This window comes from Erpetoichthys calabaricus, chromosome 3, assembly GCF_900747795.2.
Source record: "Erpetoichthys calabaricus chromosome 3, fErpCal1.3, whole genome shotgun sequence".
In the NCBI taxonomy this organism is placed as follows: Eukaryota; Metazoa; Chordata; class Cladistia; order Polypteriformes; family Polypteridae; genus Erpetoichthys; species Erpetoichthys calabaricus.
In genome coordinates, this window is record NC_041396.2 from 205,483,775 (window position 1) to 205,508,579 (window position 24,805).

The window sequence follows — 24,805 nt, forward strand, 5'->3', positions numbered from 1 at the left end:
CGAGAGTTGATTCAATAATAAAATAAAATAAAAATGAAAAAAGTAATAAAATGATCACCCCAAAAGCGGATAGTAGACGTCACGTAGTATATGTGTACCAAATTTCAAGTCATTAGGTGAAACAGTTTGCGAGCTACAGGTGATTTAAAATCCTGGACAGACAAACGAACAGCCACGGTAGCGTATTATAGAAGAAGATATAAAAGCCAAATACCTCTGACTCACTCATCACGAAATCTCACAAACCATGAGGACTTGGGACTTGAAATTTGGAGTGGAGGTTACCCTTGGCCCATAGGTGCTCGGTAAGAAACGGTTTTAAAAATTTTGTGGTTCAAGCGCGTTCTGTCTGTATGTCTGTCCTCTTTTCACGAGAGAATTACTTAACGGATTTAGATGATTGTTTTCTATAACTTGCTTGAACTTTCTGGTTTATTTTGCGGCTTCTCCATTGCTCTAAGTACCATAGTTCGCTTGCAGTACCGATGTATTTATGCATATCCAACAGAGTGGCTGTGGGCCGAGAGCAGGGGGGCGGGGCCTTCCTCATTCACTCGCCAGCCTCCGTTTGAGTTAGTCTATGTCTCGCCACGTGTTGGAGTGCACCTTGCCTCTGCTTAGCTAGCAATACCTGTTTGTTCAACAGACATTATCATCTACGGATTGTTAAGGAGTAACGTTTGACGTTTTTGAGAGAGAGATCAGAGCTCCATGTGTTTTAGAGGGTAGCTGCTGATTGCCAGAGATATCATGGCCATATGCTTTTCTCCCCATGCGAGGAATGCTTTCCCGTCAGAGCTGAACATGATCAGATACAGTGCCAACGTCTATTGATTTTTAAAGTTTGTCCCATTTCATTACTATGTGGGTGCAGTCATGGGGTACAGCTAGTATATTTATATTTCATAAGATCATTGGAATTTATTCAATTTCTTTTTAGTTTTTCTTGTTACTTATTCATTATTTTTCTTACCTAGTTTTATTTATTTTTCTTTTCTTGTAAATTTCTGACATCCTGGAAACACTATGAGCTACATTCTTTATATGAAAATGTGCAGTTGTTGTTTATTCTAGAGTCATACATGTAGAGGCAATGGCTAATTCTAAAGAGTTACCCAGGGAAGGGGACGGGGACCTGAAATAGTTGACCTGGCATTTTTGGAAAAAACTTTCACTTCTTCCAGAATTTATTATTGTTGCATGATTACTGCTGAGCAATGACTGACCACTAGTATGAGATGCACTCATTGCTGGCAACAGCCAAGTTGATTTAATGTAAATTAATACTTCCACACTGAGATTCACCTCATTGTATACGCATGCATTCACTTGCTCTACATGAATGCACACATTGAGGCATGATATAAGATGTAACGTGAATAATGCACAATAAGCAGTAGTAAGCCAGCATGTAGAATATTCTGGATGTGCCATCTGATTGATATGGAGGTACCAGATATACTGTACATGCTTGCTGACCCAGTAAAACTCTTAACAGCTGGCTTTGTCTTGTTTCCCATAAAACTTCATCTCAGTTTCTGATTTTCAATAAAATCAGTTTTTCTTCTGTATGCTAAGTTTACTGTGTGCATGCTGTACACTTCAAATTTCCTTTATATTATGCATTGCTTTCATTCATTTTCTTCTTGTGCTTTATAAATACTAGGGGGCTTTATAAATACTAGGGGGCTTTGCTCGCTTCCCTCGCCAACCCCCGTGCCTATGCTACGCACTAGCCTCTTTGCGGCTCTGTTGCTCCCGTATTGGGATGCGGTTGCACAATTTAAACAGATTTTTGTTTTCATGGGAATTGTTACACATGCATAATAGAACTATTCTACATTACAGCGAGTAATTAACCATATTAAAAAAAGAGTAAAACGTAATAATTTGAAAGTAAGTTATTCGTTGCATAATACTATTTCGTTCTGTTTGGCTTTAAAATTAACACGCAAATACTTACACTTTTACTCTAAAACTTCAGTAAAAACAATTTTTTTAATTAAATTTTCGTCAATATCGCATTGAATTTTGATTCTGCGTTTGGACTTTTATTGTGACAATGCAACATATAACTGCCCTTGATTGAATTTCGTTTCTTTCTCTCTATTAAATAAAACAACTTTTTTGAATGGTTGGCTCTGAGATTTGTTTATTGTCTTTGCAAAAGCTATTCTAACGGGAAAATATTAATGTTTTAATACGAATGGCATATCAAGATCTCCTTTGTTGTCTAATGTTATTTGCGGAAGATGTACTGCATTACCTTTCTTGGATACATCCTTCTTTCAACAGTAATTCATGTGGAGGAAGACCGTATGTTGTTAACGGTTGTAAATATTTTTCGGGATATTGTAAATTGCGGTTTTTCTCTTCCGCATGATCACCACCAACTGTTTCAGCATAGTCTATTGATACACATTTATCCAATTTGCCGTGTAACCAATCATCATTTTTGTCATTAATTAGTTTGATTGTTTTATGGTATCAAAACAATATTTTCCTAATACTACAAAAAGTGTTGCCACATCCAGACGTTTAACTCCCCCAAAGATCCCCAGGCACACTACAGCACCACAGATGCTAATCTGCTCAACCCTGCTGTTCTGTCTTCAAATGAAAGCCAGAAAAAATTTGTAGGAAAAACCAGGAGAAAAGAAAAAAAAATTGAAGCAAAGGTCAAAACCAGAGATCAAAGAGAGAAACAACAAAACCAGAAAAATGCTAACCAAAATCAAAAGTATGGAGCAAAAGTCTAATCCCAGAATTTCACAAAGGAAAGCTCATAGTTTGCAAATAAATTCAATCTTGGATGAACTAGAGTTTCAAGAAGAGATGTTTATGTAGTCACACTAATGATTACAATATCACACCTGGTATGGGTTACCATGGTGACAAGCATCACAAAACCCTCAAAATGGCAGCACCCATTGGAAAAAGAAAATGGAGTTGAAAATAACATTAAAAAAAATATACATTTTAAAATAATCTCTCCAATTGAAAAAAGTATGTCATAAACAGATTCTCTGGGTCAGTAAACACCAGAATATATGAATTATTCAATTTAAAAATTCTGAAATACCCCTAAAAATATCAATATAAATGTGAATTACAACACCAGCAATTTCTCTGTAACTTTTCACACTCTAAGCTTCTGCACACTCCTACATCCTCTGGAGATGACAACAGCCTGAGCACCAAGTGCACCCCAGCCAGCTGTTGTGCTCACCTCTGTTAACTTTCATTTTGGGTTTTCTGACAAATGTGATCCACATCCATATGCTGAAAGATTCTGCAATACAAGTGGAGTATACACTTATATTTGTATATTATTTATGCCATTAATGATAATGTTTTGTTGCTGTGGTTATTTTGTTCTTGTTGTGGCACTGAGGTGTGTGACCAAAAGGGGGTGCCAGAGAGAAGCCAACCCAAGACTAAGTAAAATAGCAGATGTTTTCAGAAACAATTAAAAAGGATTTATTCCTCCAAAACACTTTCCACAATTACCTTTCCAAATATAAGCCACAATTATACAATAAACTAACAATTCTTCCTCCTTATTACCACCCACTGAGTGTTGCCCACTTCCTACTGAATCTGACTCAATGATAAAAGGCAGCGAGTTCCTTTTAAGTTGAATCCTGCGATGCTTCCAATGTCACACTCTATCTTCCTGGAAGCACTTCTCGGCCATACAGAAAGTAGGGAGGTCCTCCCCTGACAGCACCCTCTATCGGCACCTTGGGATCCTGAGAGGGTTGACCTTCTAGACTCCAATTCCCAAGCATCCCTGCAGGTGTCCTGATTGGGTTACCATATGAAGATCACTGCCGCCCAATGTATGGGGGATGGAGCCAAGTCCGATCCTCGATTCTCCTTAGTCTGTTTCTTATGACATTCCAGCTGGATACAAATTAGTTTTGATGTCCCACCAGCCAAACAGCATGTATCATTGTTCTGGCCTCCTGATCTTCCATCTCTGCCAGCATGCCCATTTTCCTCCTACAGGCAGCACTGTAAGTGTAAACTTTTCTATAGTGCAATACCCAGCACTGAACCCGATTCATCCATGGGGCTAATGCTCCCTGCTCCCTGCTGTAAACATTATATGAATGTAAACTGCAATGAATTGGTAATCCCATCCGGGGTTGGTTCTAGACTTCCCAATTGTTACAGAAGACATGTTTTAGAGCTATTGTGTAACAGAAAAAGCAAGAAATTAAAAATTAAATGGAAGAACATTTATTCTGATTATTTTAGAAATACAAAAAACTACTGTCTACCCATCCTTTCTATACTGTACCTAAATCCATTAGGGTAGGAGTCCTCAACCATGTGGCCTTAGTAAACTTCTAGGGGGACCAGAAGATGACTGAAAATAATTACAACATTGCAGCAAAATACTCAAATCACTAAAAATCAAGCTACAGCAGGGGTGTCAAACTTGTGTTTTTAAATCAGATTGCTTCATCATTTATCCAATACATATATATATACTGTAGTTAAGCTGATATACATTTACACCTGCCATTAAAATGCATCTCCAGTGTCCACTCGAGATAATCTGTGCAGAACAGCATGTTGCACCGACTACTCTGTAGTTGGAATGAAATGAGTAGCTGGCAATGATCCAACAAGAAAAAGTGAAAAGAAGGTCACACACCACACTGCCATTAAGAAATTCAGTGATTTAGCATGATGCTAAAGATATAATACTCTCATAAAGGATATGATAGGTTGCCTTTATACAAGCTGCTGCCAACACTCCACTCAATTTTTAAAGCTGCAGACGTGTCATGGCTGGACCACAACTTATCTGATTGCTGATATCGACCTACACAATGTTTTTGTCATTTCTGCTGACTTGATTGTTGTATGTGGAGAGAAAAAGCATTTGCATTTCCACTCATTTTAAATGTGGCTTCTGCTGATGATAATGCTCCATTGGTGAATCCAGATCATTAACAAAGTAGCTTCTGTAATTAAGTTATGAAAAAAAAAGTTTGTAATGATTAATTCTGTATTGTAAAAATGACTTTTGATTTTTTATTTTCAGGAATAAATAATCATTTTGGGTATAATTTCAGAAGAAATATTTAAGCCAAGTAAGCAACTTTTGTTGTCAAAATATTTGCATTGTAAAATTTTGTGTTTTCGTAATTACTGGTTAATCTTTATTCCTAACAAAATGCCAACTCATTTTATGTTAAGATTAAGAAATCAACCTACTAGTAAAAATAACTTTTATTAAACTAGGGGGCTCCGCCCACTGCTTGGTTCGCTCGCTATCTCCTGGGCGGGCGCTATGCGCTAGCCACTTCATGGATCTGTCGCTTGCGTATGGGGAAATGGATGTATAATTTAAATAGGTTGTTAATTTCTTGGGAATTGTTATATATGCATAATAGAACTATCTATTTTACATTACAGCGAGTAATTAACCACAGTAAAAAATAGTAAAACATAATAAATTGAAAGAAAATTATGTTTCATGTTGTGGTAGAGTTACTTGTTGCGTTATACATTTTCATTCTGTATGGCTTTGAAATTAACAAGCAAATACTTTTTCAACTTACACTTTTACTGTAAAACTTCAGTAAAAACAATTTTTGGAATTAACTTTTCATCAGTATTGCATTGAATTTTGATTTCGTGTTTGGATTTACATCGTGACAACGCAACATATAACTGCCCGTGAGTAAATATAATTTCTTTCTCTCTAATATATAAACTGACTTTTTTGAATGTTTGTCCCTGTGATTTGTTAATTGTCTTAGCAAAAGCTATTCTAACGGGAAACTGTAAATGTTTTAATACGAATGGCATATCAAGATCTCCTTTGTTATCCGCAGAAGATGTACTACATTACCTTTTTTGTTGCCTGTTAAAATTTTACATGTCAGAATTGTTTGACCAATTCTGAATACAACTACTTTTCTCCTATTGCATAGACCATCACTCAGACATCAGATCGACAATTTTCACGTTAATTTGTTTGACTTCATCATTTCTCGGTGCTAGGATTGCCCGTGTACTCATTTCTTCTGTTGATAACCCTTCTTCAATAAGACTTGGACATAATACGTCTTCTTTTATTGGGAACTTAAAGTGAGGAAAACGTCAAAATTTATAAGAGCTAAGAGCGCAGGAACTGTGTCTGACAAAAGCATTCACACGGCTGAGAGGTGAGAGGACCGTGGGTGTGATTGAAAATGGTTGAGAGGAGGGTGGGACTTGGAAAAAATCTCTTTGAATTAGTCTTGACTCAAGATTTTCTTTCATAATAGAGAGATAAAAATACAACAAGAAATAGCTTCTTAATTTCATATTATTCTTTACAAAAATACAGTGCAATAACATAGTTGCAAATATGCTTTGTTCATAAATGTAAGTTCAAAAACAAACACCTTTGTCAAGATAGCAGCAAAAGCACAAGAGGGGGGCCACACTTGTTCTTGTGGTACAATAGGGGGCCATGGATGTTCAGCACCATTGCATTAGGGCCTATTATTAGCCTGTCCTGGGAGTTCAGTGGACAGGGTTCCAGGCTATCAGTGGGACATATTGGGCCCATTAGTTTAACCTCACTTATAATTAAACTATAAAAAAATACATTTTATGAAAAAAAGTCTAATTGAACAAGAATTTGAAATGAACCCTGTCTCCCTGCATAATTAGGTGACCAACAAACAAAACCTATAATTCACTGTTGTCCTTAGTGCAAAAGAGTCCCTCAGTACAGTTACATCATTATAGTAGCACACTTCCTGCACATGCATTCATAATTTAGAACAAGCCCCATATGTCTAAACATAGTACATCTCATTACTGTATACAGTACTTTAGAATACAATACTTATGCAATATTGCATTGTTTGATACCGTAGCGAACTTACCCCATTGCTCCGAGTGGACTGTGTGTCACCACTCTGTGTTTAAGTACCTCTCATTCCAGCCAGCGGAATGGAGAGGAGTTAGAAGTTTGGGGTGGGGTTGGATGTTTGGTGCGGTGCAGGGAATTGGGTTTGGGTGGACGCTCCTTTACGATATTACATAGAGTCTATGCTTAATTTTTTCTGAGTGTTTGTGTTGGGTAGATGGACATTTAATGTATATCACGTAATCTATGCTTAATATTTTTTGAACATTTACTGTATTGTATTCACCATACAAAACTACTATATCACTGTCCAGCCACTATAAATAATGACAGCTATGGTGGGCAGCCGGGTTCCATGCCTGGCCGGGACGCCCCTTCTACACATGTTCCGGGGGAGCAACCATGGACTACTCAATACCTCCCCCGGGACACTTGGTGGCAGCCTCCCTGGCTGACAATAGTGCCTCAGTTTCCAACAGGGCTTCATGAAAGATGGAGTCCTCCACAGCCCTGTTGGGATCAGGGGGTGGCCGCCAGGGGGAGCTGCATGGTTTCCGGAGCCCTGCTGGACAAGTCTTCAGCCCCACCTGGAAGTGCAATTGGAACCAGGTGGTCAAGCACCAGGAACACTTCTGGGTGGGCTATAAAAGGGGCCAGCCATCACCACTCAACAGCCAGAGTCGGGAGGAGAGGACAAAGCTTCAAGGGAGGGGTGGTGGTGCCAGAAGGGTGTGTTTTGTTTTGGTTTGGTTGTGTTGTGCTTATTGTGAGACTGTGTTGGGCCTGTGGGGTTCACGGGGAAGACGTGCCCCACAGGTGAAGAAAATAAACAGTTTTTGTGTTATTTTATACGTGCCTCCGTGTCAGTCTGTGTCGGGTCGGCGCCAATAAAGTGCTTTTGTTACACAGCTAAAGCATAAACTGAAAAGCTGGTGTATTGACAAAGATAATCATGGAGTCAGTCAGTCATTTTCTAACCTGCTTCATCCTGAACAGGATTGCAGGGGGCGCTGGAGCCTATCCCAGCTACTAGTACTGTATAGGGCACAAGGTAGAAACAAACCCAGGACAGGGTGTCAGTCCATCACAGGGCCAACACACACACACACTCCAACCACACAATAGGGACAATTTAGTATCACCAATGCACCTAACCTGCAAGACTTTGGACTGTGGGAGGAAACTGGAGGAAACCAAGGCAGATACAAGGAGAACATGTAAACTCCACACAGGGTGAACCTGGGACTCAAGCCGATGTCTCATTATCACTGTATCACCCTTATACATGGGAGTTATCTGATAATTTTCAAACCACAACTGTAATTATGTCGACTTACAAAGCTGCTATAAATTCGCTGTTGAAAACAATAGGCTATTGTTGTTTCATATGATAACTCTTACTTGTGTACAGCGACACCAATCGAGTTTGCATTGGGTGCGAACCGCACTGGCTGACACCATCAGAGGGGGTGACAAGCAAACGGCTCATATCACCAAGGAGGACCACCGTATACCCCAACCCTCCCCTTGATGAAACGATCGAGTGTTAGCGCTCCATTAATAGTAAAGATTACAGCGCTTACAGACGTATTGTTTAATGTACAATCAAATCTCAGTTAAAGATTTTCATTCATCAAGTCACCCAGAGGCCTGTGAAGGGTCTTAAACCGGCCTTGTATATCACACTGTTTTACAGGAACCCTAGCGACGCCACTGTTTGTGCCATATGTCCGCGTAATCATTAGAGTTGTAATTAAGAGAGTGAAGAGAACGCGAAAAGTTTGACCCAGAACAGCCGCCATCCTGGTAAAAAAATACGTCATGGGCCACGCCCACCTTGGAATATGCGTAGTATGGTAGTAGGCTGTTGCAGTGGAGAGTAAAGGTAGTATTGTTTTAAGCGTTCCTGTATAGAATCCTAGAATTTAGAAGTGTAGTGTGATAAATGTTTCAGATCGACTCAGTTTTAAGTTAGACATTATAACGGTTTCTGTTACATTAGTGTTTTATGACGTGCACCAAATTCTCGAGAAGGTTGACTGTACAATAGCTGTTCTACATTACATTTTAGGCACGATGTGTTATAGCCCAGAATGTCTAATCTAGTACTGTAGACCGAGGGCTACCCAAATTCTGCCTCGTCTTCTTTCTCCAGTGTGTATATTCTGTTTGCTCCATTAGTCGCGGGTCTGTGATTCTTATCCACAGTAACAAAGTACGACATCATGTTGTATGCACTCTCTTCAGATAGTATGGTTTATGTGCTGTGATGTGGCGTATATTATCTGTACGGTTTATATACTTAATTCGAAGAACGTCTGTACAGTCGACAAGCCCATACTGTATTACGCCAAGGTTGCGTTCTGCTGTTGCTGTGCAAAAACGGCTCATTTTAATTAACAGAAACGCTATATTTTATAACCTAATAAATGAGTAAGTTTTTTTTACTTGGATGTTGTAATTTAGTAGATAGTGTATATAACTTAACATTCCCCTAATAAAAATGTAGACTGGTCATGTAGATTATTTAGTACAAAATGAGTATATGGCAGTGCCCAGTGAATATGCTTAACGAACCTTATCCTTTCCATAGGGAGACAAGTTGGCGGCTCAGTCTTTCGTGACTGACCATACGGAGGTAACACATTCCATACACTGACTTGCTTCCTACATACCAAAAGCATGCAAAATTAAGCTAAATCGGCGTAAAGGATTTGCAGTTTTGCCCACCAATGGACTGATCGCCCTTAAGGGGCTGCTTTCAACCATGTCTCCAGATATGTCAAAATAGGTTTCAGCACCGCAATCCACAGGATGGAGCAGATTAGAATTTTTTTTTCCTAATGGGTAGCGAAATATAATAATCAAAGTATACTGCTTTATGGTTAATGTAAGAAAGAGGTCTAGCATTTGGATACATTAGATCATCACGAGGACTTTGTTACGTTTCAGAATTTGAGTGCAGAAAATTAATTTAGCCTTTGCATCCATGAATTTAAATGCGAAGGGTTTCACAGCTTTCTTAAAATGAACAATGTCCTATTGCCTAATTTCTTGGCATACTTTGTGTAAAATGTAGGTTTCATAATGTGATCAGATCAGTTTTTAAGACAATGTATAAATGCACAACTATGCATCTTAATAATGTTGATTTTAATAAACTGCTGTTTTTTTCATTTGTGAAAAATGCCTTTTCGTTACAGATCATATTAAAAACCTGACTGGATTTTGCTTGAGTTGAGAAAATGGTCAATGTGCTTAAAGGCATCCTTGTTGAGTGGTAAGTACTTACCACATAGATGTGTGAATAGCCACTAGTCCTACTGACTGACTGTGTGATGTTTGTCCAAAGTAGTATTTGTTTTTATCAAGCTAACTACAATTACTTAAATATAAATATCCAATAAACATAATACATTTGAGCTACAATAGAGTTCTGGTTTGAGTATATACAGTTCTTACTATGTATGGAGAACAATAAAATAAAGTCCATGCAGTGGATGTTCCATGACATCTCTTGGGCTGATGCGTTTTGGGAAATCATTTTATTCATTGTGGCTAGAAGTACAAGCTCCCTTAAAAGGATAAACAGCGTACAACCTTTTGAAATAAAACTGAACATTTTTAACAAATCTGTTATAACATATACTCATCCAGAATGATTATAGTGAGGACGACAATTAATATTTTAGAGATAATGTTTTTTTAGAAAGCTTCTTCAGGCATATAATAGAAGAAGTATTTTGAGGTTTATGTACATTGGTGAGATATAGTTAAACAGCATATGATTTTATATTGATTTTACGTGGACCACTAAAACATCCACTAGACAAGTGAGCATTATCTTTAAAATAGGGCTATACAAAAGCTCTAACAGATTAATTAAAGTAGCCTACTCCATATGTGCTAATGAATTAATTAAGTTAAACTAGCCTTCTGTGTATATTATGCCTCTGAAAACTGGATTGTCCTTCCATTTTTCATAAAATATTTTAAGACTGATTTCAATTTTAGCCATATGTTTCTGAACAAATCAAATTATGGAGTTGAAGCACCACTGCAAGTAGCAGTTAATTGTATAGAGGAGGGCAGTGATAATTTGCCTAGGAACCAAACAGATGTCCACACATGCACATTTTTCATGCCATGAACTTCTTAAAACATTAAGCTCTACTTGGGAAATGATTATGGATTTTCATTATTTATAGAATTTTGTAACAGTGGAAATTTTGCAGTGGTGGCTTGCCAGTAATTTTTCTATGTGTAGTGTCTAAATTCAAATTGAGGCTTATTATATAATGTTTTCTTTTGAGCTAATTCATGAGCAACGTTGAAAGAGTTTGGCTCCTTTGCAATGAGATCATGGTATAATACTCAAAATATAGCTAAAGATTTGCTTCTTGGCTTTACATTTTTAGAAGTGTTTGAGAAAGGCATGTGCCAAAAACAGTACTTGCTGCATGCAGTATTTTCTTTTATGTCATTTTTGCATTAGGGTTTTATGAACAAAATGTTGCCAATATGGTTAAAGGCGCTGTTCAAAGTGGGGCACAGAAATAGTTGCTGGATGTACCTCTACTGGGATGGCCCCAAAACATACAGGAGTATTCCTGAACCCAGAAATAGTTCTGCAGGAGTACTTGAGAAGAGTAAGAGGACACTCCCTCCTGTTTGCCCAATGTATTTTGAGTTAGTGGGTGAATTGGAGCAAGGGCTTATTTGTCAAGGAGGTTATGCAGTTATGACATATAAAGAGATTGTGGGGAGAGAGTTTTTGGTGCTTAAGACACAGCAATTTTCACAATAGGCAAGCCATCCTCACTGGATAGTAGGAAACCTGGTGTTTATGTGGAGCTAAGATTTGTTTTCCATTTTGTGTTGTTTGATGCTTTATATTTTTCCCATTGGTTATTCCTTCTTTGCATTTTGCATAATAATGAATTTATTATCAATATTTTAACTTTGGTAATCCTTAATCTGGATTTATTGGCATACAGAGATCCCCATACCCAACATTTGTCATATTTGGAGCATAGACAGGTTATGTAATCAAACGGTGGGTCATATGTCAGGATTGAACTGACATCTTTTAAAGTTTAGTACCCATGGGTCAAATTTATAAAACTTGCATATACTCAAAAAGCAGTTCAACATGTACGTATGCAACTTTCCACGCAAAAGTAGGGATTTATACAAGAGAACTTGACGGGAGTACTTGCATATATTTACAGCAACTCTGACCCAGTGTGGTAAGTCACACTATGGTGATGGTTTTATTGTGTGTGTATAACTATTAATAAACTTTTGTTTTGTTTAAGTAAGTTTATGGGGGGCAGTTACCTTGAGAGTTGGAAGGTGGTGCCGACAAGAGCTCTGATGGAGGAAACTGCAGGGTGGCTTTTCAGGTGTGCTCTTGTTCAAGGCAGTGCAAACACGAGTGGTAGAGTTCTACACCACCTGACCAAGCCTGAACATGACGAGGCATCCCAGTGTGAGGTAGAAAAAAAAAAGGTAGTAAATCCATTTCAGTACGAGAAAAGAGCCTGATAGAAAAGAGTGGTTATTTACCAGAGAGTAATCTTAGTTGTAGTGTATATGGCCATACATGTGCACACATTGTGTGGGTTGTAGATTTGGAAGCCTCCTTCCTGGTTACTGCTCTTAGAGCAACCAACTTGGTGGTGTGCTAGATAATTAGTAGTGGTTTGGTGTTGTGTATGTCCATTGGGATTGGATGAAGGAATCCCAAGCGTGTATAAAATGGGAAGATACACACTGAAGATCGTCTTCGTTGTCTGCATCATCGAGGCCTGTCTTAGTGGAGGACACAACGTAGTACTCCTGAGCTGCCTGAACAGGGATAGGAGGGGGTTCACGTTACTCATAGATTATCCCCTAGAGAATTGAGAAATGGGGATAATGTGGTGAGCATGGACTAGTTGGATTATTTTCTTTTGATATATATTTTTTTCATTTTGGAAGAAGTCCTTTGTTTCCTTGATAAGCTGGGAAAACAGTGAAGGGACTTAGAAAGTCCTCTGAGTCCCTTTGAGCAGCCTGGAGAAGGGAAAAGCACTGCAGTCATTGTGGTTTTGGAATTTCTTTCTTTTTATTTCATAAAATGTATTGTTGCACATGGAAACACTGATTTGATGAACCTTTGTGATTTTTCTCACTGATTGAACTAGACTTTAATATTTATAATATGTATTGAAATGACCTAATTTTATTAAAAAACTCTATTTTTTGTCTTGTCTGTGTCTGCCTCACTGACCCTAGTTAATCCTTGTGTGACACTAGAGGGTGCTGTCGCTCCTCAAACCCACTAGACAAACATCCAAGACACCAGGTAAAAGCACTAGGAAATATTTAAATTTTTTTTCCTCAATAAATGTGCATTCAAACCACCACAACCACAATACACAATAAATCAGTAATGAATAATTCAATTCTTTTCCTCCTCTCCTCCCAGCAGCTCCGTCACTCTACCTTCCAACTCCGGCTCGCTTACTGGGTCTCCACCAGTCCTTTATATAGTTCTTGACCCGGAGGTGCTCCTGTCCATGTGATTCATTAGCACTTCCGGGTCAGATGGAGATTTGTATTTTTCTTGAGCCCAGAAGTACTTCTGTTCTTCCGTCCCTGTAACTTGGGAGTACGTCCGGGCAGTACGGGAAACAAAATTCCCCTTGTCTCCCTGCACCGTCACACGGTGGCACCCACGGTACCCAGCAGGGTTGTGAAGCCAAACTTCAACTCCCATGGTTTCCTGCGGAAATCCGGGGCACCTCTAGACTGCAGGAAAGACGCCATCTAGCGTCCTGGGTGTGTCGGCCGGGATGAGCTGCTGGTCGTCCATCACACTTGGTACAACTACTTGATGCCCCTTGGTTAGAATGCTGTGTGGTATGCGGTAGGTACAGGACGTCACACCCATGTATATGCAACATTTTGGGGGAAACTGGGAAATGACGACCTTTTTGATCAAACAGGGAAACACAGCCAAATTAGCTAAATGGCAATTAATGTACTCAATAATTCATATCACTGAGCTGTTATTATAATGTGTATTAATGTAACAAACATATAAAAATGAATCTGATATATATTCTATGGGAGCTGCCTTTTAAGAAGGCTATTTGTGTTAATTTGCAGTAAAGAACTTTTGTGTTTTTTCCTTCGTTTATATCAGCTACCTGTTGCCACATCTCAAGATTAAAAACCAATGTAACCACATGTTGTCAGTAATTGTACAAGTAAAAACACTTGTGTCATTTATTCAGTTTATACAGAAAGCTCTAAATATCATTCCCTACAGTCTATTCATAGCCTAATGGTTTGATACAAAGCAGTGTGTTTTTGGCACTGCATGAAGATCATGCAATGGTCCTACATGAATGGAATAAACATTTTTGCCCATGGTGGCTTTCTGGCAATAGGTATTGTGAGCAGGGGGGCTGACCGCACCCCTAGAGGATAGGGACACTCCTCTAAAAAACGCTGAAAAACTACCTTCACATTGCTCCTTTACTTGCTGGGCTTACTTGTGGCTCTGTTGCGTGATATGCTTCCCGCGTGGTACTTCGCATACTTAAAAGCCCGAACAGCACCTATTGGTTTTTGATTGATTGCTTTTCTCTCCCTCTCTTTCTCTGTCTCTGACATTCTCTGCTCCTGACATGCACTCCTTTGAAGAGGAAGATATGTTTGCATTCTCTTAATTGTGAGATTGAATGTTCTTCTCTGTCTTTTCATGGAGAACGTTTAAACTTTTGAAAAAGAGACAAATGTTCATTTGCAGTGTTTGAATAAAGTTCCTGTCTCTACAACCTCCTGTGTTTCTGTGCAAATCTGTGGCCCAAGCATGACAGTATATACCAAAGAGAACACACTCAAATCCACACAGTTTCATAAATGAGACCCAGGTCACCATGCCTGCCTGTCAATGCAGCAATCAATTTACATTAGAAGTCAATTTACACTTTTTATTTTAATAGATTTGTAATTCATTTAGTCAAAGTTGAGACAACTGATATTACTGATCTACAGTACATAACCAAAAAGTGCAAAGCATAGGTCATTTTACTTTTAATAAGAAAACAACGCTTAATATTTTTAAGTCTTTTTTGAAACTACTAACCAGTGATTACCACAAGCTTCTTGGCATAATAGCTATGTATATAATGTGCAGTCAACAGTGCTGAAACAGACATTTAACAGCAAATTCAAGTTACAACAACATGCATCATGAGGTCATTTAGGCCCCCTTGATAGAAGATTACATAGCTCCTTAAGTATTTAATTTTTTTTTGGATGTAGTACCAGCAGGCTGTTTGTGTTTTTGTAAACCTGCTGCAGGCATATCAAATTTAGTTAGTTATGCATTTTGTGGACCTTTCATAAGTTGTGTTCTGTTTGTGCTACTGTCAACATTCTTCCACAACATGAAAATGCAAATGTTCAAATGAAACATAAAACGACTTTTAAGTTTGTTTGAACTTTCTGCACTTTAAAAATGAACAAAATGTGTATTTTTAACAGCTTTAAGGGAAAGTTAAACGAGTGCCTAAAACATATTCCATAAAAACTGTAAATTGCTTGAGAGAGCATTTTTAGGGTTTGAAGACTGACTGCAAAAAACAAATGTACAGTTGTGATTTCGTAAATTTTAAAACTGTTTTTTAGTTTTGACAAAGGTGACTTAAGTACTAGAAAGGAAAAAAAAACAAAGCCATTTCAGAAGCTGGTGCACTGCTGGAAATCAACGTGTTTTGCACTGGCTTAATACTACATCCATACATGCTTGACATCAAAATAGCACTGTTTTGCATTATATTAAGTGTATCAGAGAAATACATTAAAGTTTACGGTTTGGCTGTTCCAATTGTCTTTATTGAACATTTTTTATATGAAAAGCACCATAGTAGACTTTAGTACAGGTTGACTGTTTTAAATATAAAAGCTAACCAGTAACCGAAACTAACAACACTTTTTTCTTTTTATTTTAGTGACCCTGCCATGAAACAGTTCCTTTTATACTTGGATGAGACATCTGCACTGGGGAAGAAATTCATCATTCAAGACTTGGATGACACACATGTCTTTATTTTAGCAGAAGTAGTTCATATTTTACAAGAAAGAGTAGGAGAGTTAATGGATCAGAACTCATTTCCTATTACCCAGAAATAATGTTCCTGACAAATGTAAATGTAGTAGGCCTTTTATATGGCACAAGTGTGCTAATTTTGAAAGACTGATTGGTGCTCATGTTTAGACAATGGACATTGGATTTTCTGTTCTGTTTCTGCATATTTTAAACATTATATAAATATTTATGTTTGTTTATTATGTAAAGTGCAAGGCATAACAAATTCTGCACTGCTTGTGAAACTTAATCAATAAAATTGTAATATGAAAAATTTGCATTTTTAAAATGTACTTCAGATTTAGACAATGAATATATCCTGTTGTAAGAATCATTTTAATCAAAGATGCACTCCTATTAATTGGATTATTTACAGTGCATCCGGAAAGTATTCACAGTGCATCACTTTTTGTTATGTTACAGCCTTATTCCAAAATGGATTAAATTAATTTTTTTCCTCAGAATTCTACACACAACACCCCATAATGACAACGTGAAAAAAGTTTACTTGAGGTTTTTGCAAATTTATTAAAATTAAAAAAATTGAGAAAGCAAATGTACATAAGTATTCACAGCCTTTGCTCAATACTTTGTCGATGCGTCTTTGGCAGCAATTACAGCCTCAAGTCTTTTTGAATATGATGCCACAAGCTTGGCACACCTATCCTTGGCCAGTTTCGCCCATTCCTTTTTGCAGCACCTCTCTAGCTCCATCAGGTTGGAATGGAAGCGTTAGTGCACAGCCATTTTAAGATCTCTCCAGAGATATTCAATCGGATTCAAGTCTGGGCTCTGGCTGGGCCCCTAAAGGACTCACAGAGTTGTCCTGAAGCCACTCCTTTGATATCTTGGCTGTGTGCTTAGGGTCGTTGTCCTGCTGAAAGATGAACTGTCGCCCCAGTCTGAGGTCAAGAGTGCTCTGGAGCAGGTTTTCATCCAGGAGGTCTCTGTACATTGCTGCAGTCATCTTTCCCTTTATCCTGACTAGTCTCCCAGTCCCTGCTGCTGAAAAACATCCCCACAGCATGATGCTGCTATCACCATGCTTCACTGTAGGGATGGTATTGGCCTGGTGATGAGCGGTGCCTGGTTTCCTCCAAACGTGACGCCTGGCATTCACACCAAAGAGTTCAATCTTTGTCTCATCAGACCAGAGAATTTTCTTTCTCATGGTCCGAGAGTCCTTCAGGTGCCTTTTGGCAAACTCCAGACGGGCTGCCATGTGCCTTTTACTAAGGAGTGGCTTCTGTCTGGCCACTGTACCATACAGGCCTGATTGGTGGATTGTTGCAGAGATGGTTGTCCTTCTGGAAGTTTCTCCTCTCTCCACAGAGGACCTCTGGAGCTCTGACAGAGTGACCATCGGGTTCTTGGTCACCTCCCTGACTAAGGCCATTCACCCCCGATCGTTCAGTTTAGATGGCCGGCCAGCTCAAGGAAGAGTCCTGGTGGTTTCAAACTTTTTCCACTTACGGATGATGGAGGCCACTGTGCTCATTGGGACCTTCAAAGCAGCAGAAATTTTTCTGTAACCTTCCCCAGATTTGTGCCTCGAGACAATCCTGTCTCAGATGTCTACAAACAATTCCTTTGACTTCATGCTTGGTTTGAGCTCTGACATGAACTGTCATCTGTGGAACCTTATATAGACAGGTGTGTGCTTTCCAAATCATGTCCAATCAACTGGATTTACCACAGGTGGACTCCAATTAAGCTGCAGAAACATCTCAAGGATGATCCGGGGAAACAGGATGGGCCTGAGCTCAATTTTGAGCTTCATGGCAAAAGGCTGTGAATACTTATGTACAAGTGCTTTCTCAATTTTTTTATCTATACTAATAAAAGGCAAAGCCCTCACTGACTGACTGACTCACTCACTCATCACTAATTCTCCAACTTCCCGTGTAGGTGGAAGGCTGAAATTTGGCAGGCTCATTCCTTACAGCTTACTTACAAAAGTTAGGCAGGTTTCATTTCGAAATTCTACGTGTAATGGTCATAACTGGAACCTCTTTTTTGTCCATATACTCTAATGGAGGAGGCGGAGTCACGTATCGCGTCATCACGCCTCCTACGTAATCACGTGAACTGAAAACAAGGAAGAGATTTACAGCATGACTCAAACGCGGGAACGAAGGTAAATGACGTTAATTGTTGAGTGTCTTTTAATACTGTGTAAGCGTACATATTAACACGTGCAATTAAACGTGTGCATTTACGGAGTGATTTCTCAGGCTTAAAAGCTCGCCTTTTATCAAACACGGGAACGAAGGTAAATGACGTTAATTGTTGAGTGTCTTTTAATACTGTGTAAGCATACATATTAACACATGTGCAATTAAACGTGTGCATTTACGGGGTGATTTCTCAGGCTTAAAAGCTCCCCTTTTATTAAAAAGGTAAATGCAAACTGTTTTCATTCTGAAGGGCACAAACCACGTTGGATTTCAGCCATTAAACGCGCAAAAATGTCGGTACACCAGATAAATAAGCGCAATATATTATCAGTTGTATGCTTACAATACATATAGAAATGTGTTAATCGTTAACTAATAGTATGGGATGGTGTTTTTCGACTCGCGCCTTGATTTAAACGATTCCATGTCTTGGTGGGTTTGTGTAGCTTATTGTCAATATCTTTACACCTGTTTTTAAGACTTATTGACTGAAACGGGCTTTCACGAAAAAACTTAGGGCTTTGCTACAGGATACACCCTCCACAAGTTAAGGAAGTAAAAATAAAGGTATATACAGTGGTGTGAAAAACTATTTGCCCCCTTCCTGATTTCTTATTCTTTTGCATGTTTGTCACACAAAATGTTTCTGATCATCAAACACATTTAACCATTAGTCAAATATAACACAAGTAAACACAAAATGCAGTTTTTAAATGATGGTTTTTATTATTTAGGGAGAAAAAAAAATCCAAACCTACATGGCCTTGTGTGAAAAAGTAATTGCCCCCTGAACCTAATAACTGGTTGGGCCACCCTTAGCAGCAATAACTGCAATCAAGCATTTGCGATAACTTGCAATGAGTCTTTTACAGCGCTCTGGAGGAATTTTGGCCCACTCATCTTTGCAAAATTGTTGTAATTCAGCTTTATTTGAGGGTTTTCTAGCATGAACCGCCTTTTTAAGGTCATGCCATAGCATCTTAATTGGATTCAGGTCAGGACTTTGACTAGGCCACTCCAAAGTCTTCATTTTGTTTTTCTTCAGCCATTCAGAGGTGGATTTGCTGGTGTGTTTTGGGTCATTGTCCTGTTGCAGCACCCAAGATCGCTTCAGCTTGAGTTGACGAACAGATGGCCGGACATTCTCCTTCAGGATTTTTTGGCAGGTCGTTTTTGCCCAGTCTCTTTCTTATGGTGGAGTCGTGAACACTGACCTTAATTAAGGCAAGTGAGGCCTGCAGTTCTTTAGACGTTGTCCTGGGGTCTTTTGTGACCTCTCGGATGAGTCGTCTCTGCGCTCTTGGGGTAATTTTGGTCGGCCGGCCACTCCTGGGAAGGTTCACCACTGTTCCATGTTTTTGCCATTTGTGGATAATGGCTCTCACTGTGGTTCGCTGGAGTCCCAAAGCTTTAGAAATGGCTTTATAACCTTTACCAGACTGATAGATCTCAATTACTTCTGTTCTCATTTGTTCCTCAATTCTTTGGATCTTGGCATGATGTCTATCTTTTGAGGTGCTTTTGGTCTACTTCTCTGTGTCAGGCAGCTCCTATTTAAGTGATTTCTTGATTGAAACAGGTGTGGCAGTAATCAGGCCTGGGGGTGGCTACGGAAATTGAACTCAGGTGTGATACACCACAGTTAGGTTATTTTTTAACAAGGGGGCAATTACTTTTTCACACAGGGCCATGTAGGTTTGGATTTTTTTTCTCCCTAAATAATAAACACCATCATTTAAAAACTGCATTTTGTGTTTACTTGTGTTATATTTGACTAATGGTTAAATGTGTTTGATGATCAGAAACATTTTGTGTGACAAACATGCAAAAGAATAAGAAATCAGGAAGGGGGCAAATAGTTTTTCACACCACTGTATTTCTGTTTTATTTAAACCTTTTAAGTTCGTATGCATAGCTCCATTTGGCTGTTTTAGTTTTTTTTTTTTCTTTCTTCAGTAATATTTAATCTCCTTAAAGAAAAACAACATATGCATTTTACTTTTTTGGTATCTCTTTAGTAATATTTTAGTGTAAAAGGATAACCAGTATTTAAACCTTTTATGTTACTTTATAAAGTTATTTTACACAATGTTGAAAAATTAATAAGAAAGCTACATATTTTGGCAGCTGCTGCTTTAATTTTCAATGAAATGAAAAAAGCTCTCCAAGAAAAAACCTCAATGAAGAAGAAACAGTTTGCACTATCTAAAAAGGAGAAACCCTCATTTATAAAGGTTTGCTGCAGATGACTTAACTGAAAATAAATGAATAGTTCCTATGTGTATAATATATATTTATCTATTTGACTTATGCCTTTATTCCAGCAACTTGCAACATCCGAGGTACAATTTGTTACATTACTTTTGTTTTTTGCAGCACAGGCAGGTGAAGTGACTTCCTCAGGGTCACACAGTGGTGTCAGTACCAGGATTTGAACTGACAAGCTCCGGGTTTGCTGAAATATTACTGAACAAAGAAAAAAACCGAAAACGGGCAAATGGGGCTATGCATACAAATGTCCATCCATCCATTATAAACCATTAGCCAGCTATGGATGCAAAATGCACTACTATTTAGGCTGTAAGGGTATGGTTTGCCAATAGTCACATAGTATTCTGTTAGTCAGTCATTATCCAACCTGCTATATCCTAACACAGGGTCACGGGGGGTCTGCTGCAGCCAATCCCAGCCAACACAGGGTTCAAGTCAGGAACAAATCCCGAGCAGGGCGCCAGCCCACCGCAGGGCACACACCCACACACCACGGACAATTTAGAATCACCAATGCACCTAACCTGCATGTCTTTGGACTGTGGGACGAAACCGGAGTACCCGGAGGAAACCCAGACAGACACGGGGAGAACATTCAAACTCCACGCAGGGAAGCAAACCCGGGTCTCCTAACTGGCACCTTTCACTGCGCCACCATACCGCCCGCATACAAACTTAAAAGGTTTAAAAAAAACAGAAATATATACCTTTATTTTTACTTCCTTAACTTGTGGAGGGTGTATCCTGTAGCAAAGCCCTAACTTTTTTCATGAAAGCCCCTTTCAGTCAATAAGCCTTAAAAACAGGTGTAAAGCTAAACTTGCAGCACCGCTATTCAATTACACTTGCCTAACGCCTCTCCTAAGGGGAGATACTGTGGGATCTGGGCATCCGTCAAAGCACCAATCACAGGCCCGATTAGAAAGTGGGAAGCTGTGATTTGTCGTCTCCCTCACATGTAACAATCACAGCCCGTGTTGCAACGCACTATGTATGTATGTGTATATGTATATATGTATGTGTGTGTGTATGTATGTGTATATATATATTGATATGTGTGTATATATATATGTGGATGTGTATATGTATATATATATATGTATATATATGTATATGTAGATATGTATATATATATATATATATATATATATATGTTTACATAACCTCTTTAACACACTACTTCTCCGCTGCGAAGTGCGGGTATTTTGCTAGTTTTTAATAAATTTGCAAAAATCTCAAACTTTTTTCATGTTGTCATTATGGGGTGTTGTGTGTAGAATTCTGAGGAAAAAAAATGAATTTAATCCATTTTGGAATAAGGCTGTAACATAACAAGATGTGGAAAAAGTGATGTGCTGTGAATACTTTCCGGATGCACTGTAGTTACACTATTTGTTTCCCCCTTCAGCACTAATACAAATTTAGAAAGATAAGTACAAAGTAGTGCTGATGGGAAGTTTGTGGATCCGTAAAAGTCACATTTGTAACTGTGAAATTGTTGTTTTATAAAAAGGCTTTCTAAGCCTTTTCAAAGTGATGAGGGATTATTATCCAAACATTTGATATACTGCTTTGAGGAACTAAAGCACATAGGCACAGATTATACAATTTGGTTTATGTTCAAAATAAATTAAACCTTTGGCTTTGTCATCTTTTAAACTGAATGTAATTTTCCTCCATTGCTTCTAAATAGGTAAGAATGGTTAGCAATAAGGGCACAGACTTAGAAATTGGGTCTGGTTTACTTTTAATGGTACTGGTGTTTATTAAAAAGTTAACATTTTTCAATTTAAACAAAGACAAGCCACGCAGTGTAGTTTTGTACTGCAGCTGTTCTATTCAAATGACTAACTCTGTCCTCCCATATGAATTTTTTAGTACATAAGTTAACACTTCTTGTTAATTCATATGGTAGAAACAAGTGTGCATAGATTTTTATCACAGCATTACCATCCATACATTAGTTTTCTGCTAATCAATTGCATTGTGCCAAGGTGATGACACCTGTATTAGGAACTAGCTCTTGAAATAGCACCAGTCCATTATAAGGCCCGCTTCTGCCCAGCCCAGAGTTGGTTCAGTTTGGGATTGCAATTTAAATTAAGCTTCATACCTATGGGAATTTAAGAGTAAAAACCAGGGGGACATAGGCAAAATGTGCAGAGTCCACATGGACATCTATATTGCACGGGATTCACACCTAGGATACTGGATTTGTACAACTGCGGCACTAACTCCTGCACTACTGAGCTTATAATAAAATACGTAAAAACTAGTTTGAAGGCATTTTTATGTTACACATTTGGGATAATTTAAATAATTAGTTAAATAATTTAACAGTTTGTTCTCATATTATGTATATTTCCTCCACGAGTCAAGGGAAATGTTTTTAAGCTTAATTGACCAAGTACTGCATGCCATTGAGTTGCACAAGCTTTCCCAGTGATAAAGCTACATCCCCATTTGGATTAGTTCTTGTCTTGCTCATATTGCTGCCAGCATAGATGCTGTCTTCTTGCAGCCATGACACTGTAAAGGGAGAAGTCAGAAAAGTGACCTGTAGCTTGAGATTCTAAAGACTGTAAGAGTGCTGCTTGTCAAATCGCATTAAAATGGAATTAGTTGTCTTGGATAATAAAATTTTCTGTTGGGATAGGCTACTGTCTAGCTTAAAGTTATAAAGTATGTTAAATGTTTTGTAGCTGCATTTGAAGGATTAATTAATGGCTCCAGAATAGATTTATGCAGGATGGGTTTCTGTGAGGTTTCCTTTTGCTCGCCAATAATCACTTGCCAGTAATTAGTTTCTACATTGTACCTGATGCAGGTGGGATAGGCTCCAAGTTACTAAGACTCTTAAGTGGATTTAATGAATGGTAATGTTGAAAATCAAGATATGCTATTGAAAAACATCAAAAGCACAAATTAATTTTAAAACAAGATGCAACAAAAATGTACAATTGCACTGGTTGCAAGGGTTTCATACATTCTCTAAATTCCATTAAATGTGTGTTGCTTTCAACACATATGAGCTATTAAGTGTAGAACAATGTAGTTTGCTTGAACACATCCAGAAAGTCCTAAACAAAATTAATTATACCCCACCTGTATTTTACATTAAACAGTGTTTCAGCCACATTGATTTTTTCTTTGCCCATATTTATGCAGTATTGCTTACAATTTTGAGACAATCACTTTAGTTAACAACCACAGGCAGAACAAATAATTTACTGTACTAAAATAGACATTAACATCTACAATTTATTGACCAGACAGGCGCAGTGTAGATGGCATTTCAGCACCCCAATGTAGAAGGTTGCAAACCTGAATGAAGCAGATAGCAACAGATTTGTATTCTAGCTGTACTTAAAAACCTTGTGATTGCTGTAGAGCAATATCCTCTTACTGCTTTTCAATCCAAATTTTCTCCATACATTTCAGTAGTAGTTAATATTGCATTCCCAAACAACTGGTGTTAAAAATCCTATTTTAGATTGGATTAATTTGTTTTAGAATTTTATTTTCAAGTTGATTTCTCACCAAGGGTGAGTTCAAGCAACTTGTGATTAATAAAATAATATTTTAACTTTCTTAGGGTTCTAGAACCTATCCTTGTAACAATGGCTGCAAGAGAGGAAAGAGCCATAGCCAGATGCCAGTCCATCTCAATGCTAAATCACGCTCTCACAAGACCCAGTTTGGAATCCCCAATTAACCTGCTCATTCTAGGTGATGTGGGAGGAAAACCCATGCAGACACGGTAAAACCATGCAAGCCACAATGAACAACAAATAGATGCAGGATTCAAATCCTAGATGCTGCATCAGGGAAGAACCGGTGGAGATGGCATACACAGGACATTATCTCCCCTGAACAGCCAGATGGCAGCCCCTCTGGGCGGCAGTGGCACCACAGATTCCCATAGGGCACTATGAGAAATGGACTTCTTTGACTCAGCCCTGTAGGCTTCTGTGGGTGACGCCACCTCACCTTTCTCATGATCATCCTCACCCCACGAGGCAAGATCTTGCACGGAGCTCCAGACCGAGGGCGACTGATAGTCATTTTACATTTCTTCTGTTTCTGAATAATCATACCAACAGTTGTCACCTTCTCACCAAGCTTCTTGCTGATGGTCTTGTAGCCCATTCCAGCCTTGTGCAGGTCTACAATCTTTTCCCTGATGTCCTTTGACAGCTCTTTGGTCTTGCCCATGGTGGTGGAGAGGCTGGAATGGAAGAAATTGATTCTGTAGACAGGTGTGCTTTATACACTTACCAGTTGAGATCAGGAGTATTTGTAATCGATTCATTGATTGATTGTCATCTG

General features: G+C 38.5%; 1 protein-coding gene across 1 annotated transcript; it reads left to right on the forward strand.

Annotated features, from left to right (window-relative positions):
* The first annotated feature begins 8,706 nt into the window (after positions 1-8,706).
* On the forward strand, positions 8,707-16,362 carry gtf2h5 (general transcription factor IIH, polypeptide 5). Its single transcript, XM_028797710.2, has 3 exons — positions 8,707-8,768; positions 10,087-10,163; positions 15,892-16,362. Exons 2-3 carry the CDS (start codon positions 10,129-10,131, stop codon positions 16,070-16,072), a joined length of 216 nt encoding a protein of 71 aa, XP_028653543.1. The 5' UTR covers positions 8,707-8,768; positions 10,087-10,128; the 3' UTR covers positions 16,073-16,362.
* The last annotated feature ends 8,443 nt before the right edge of the window (positions 16,363-24,805 follow it).

Coding starts and splice junctions, on each gene's coding strand:
- gtf2h5 (XM_028797710.2), top strand. CDS start 10,129: ATGGTCAATGTGCTTAAAGGCATCCTTGTTGAGTG. Junction 10,164..15,891: donor AAAGGCATCCTTGTTGAGTG/GTAAGTACTTAC, acceptor TTTTTATTTTAG/TGACCCTGCCATGAAACAGT.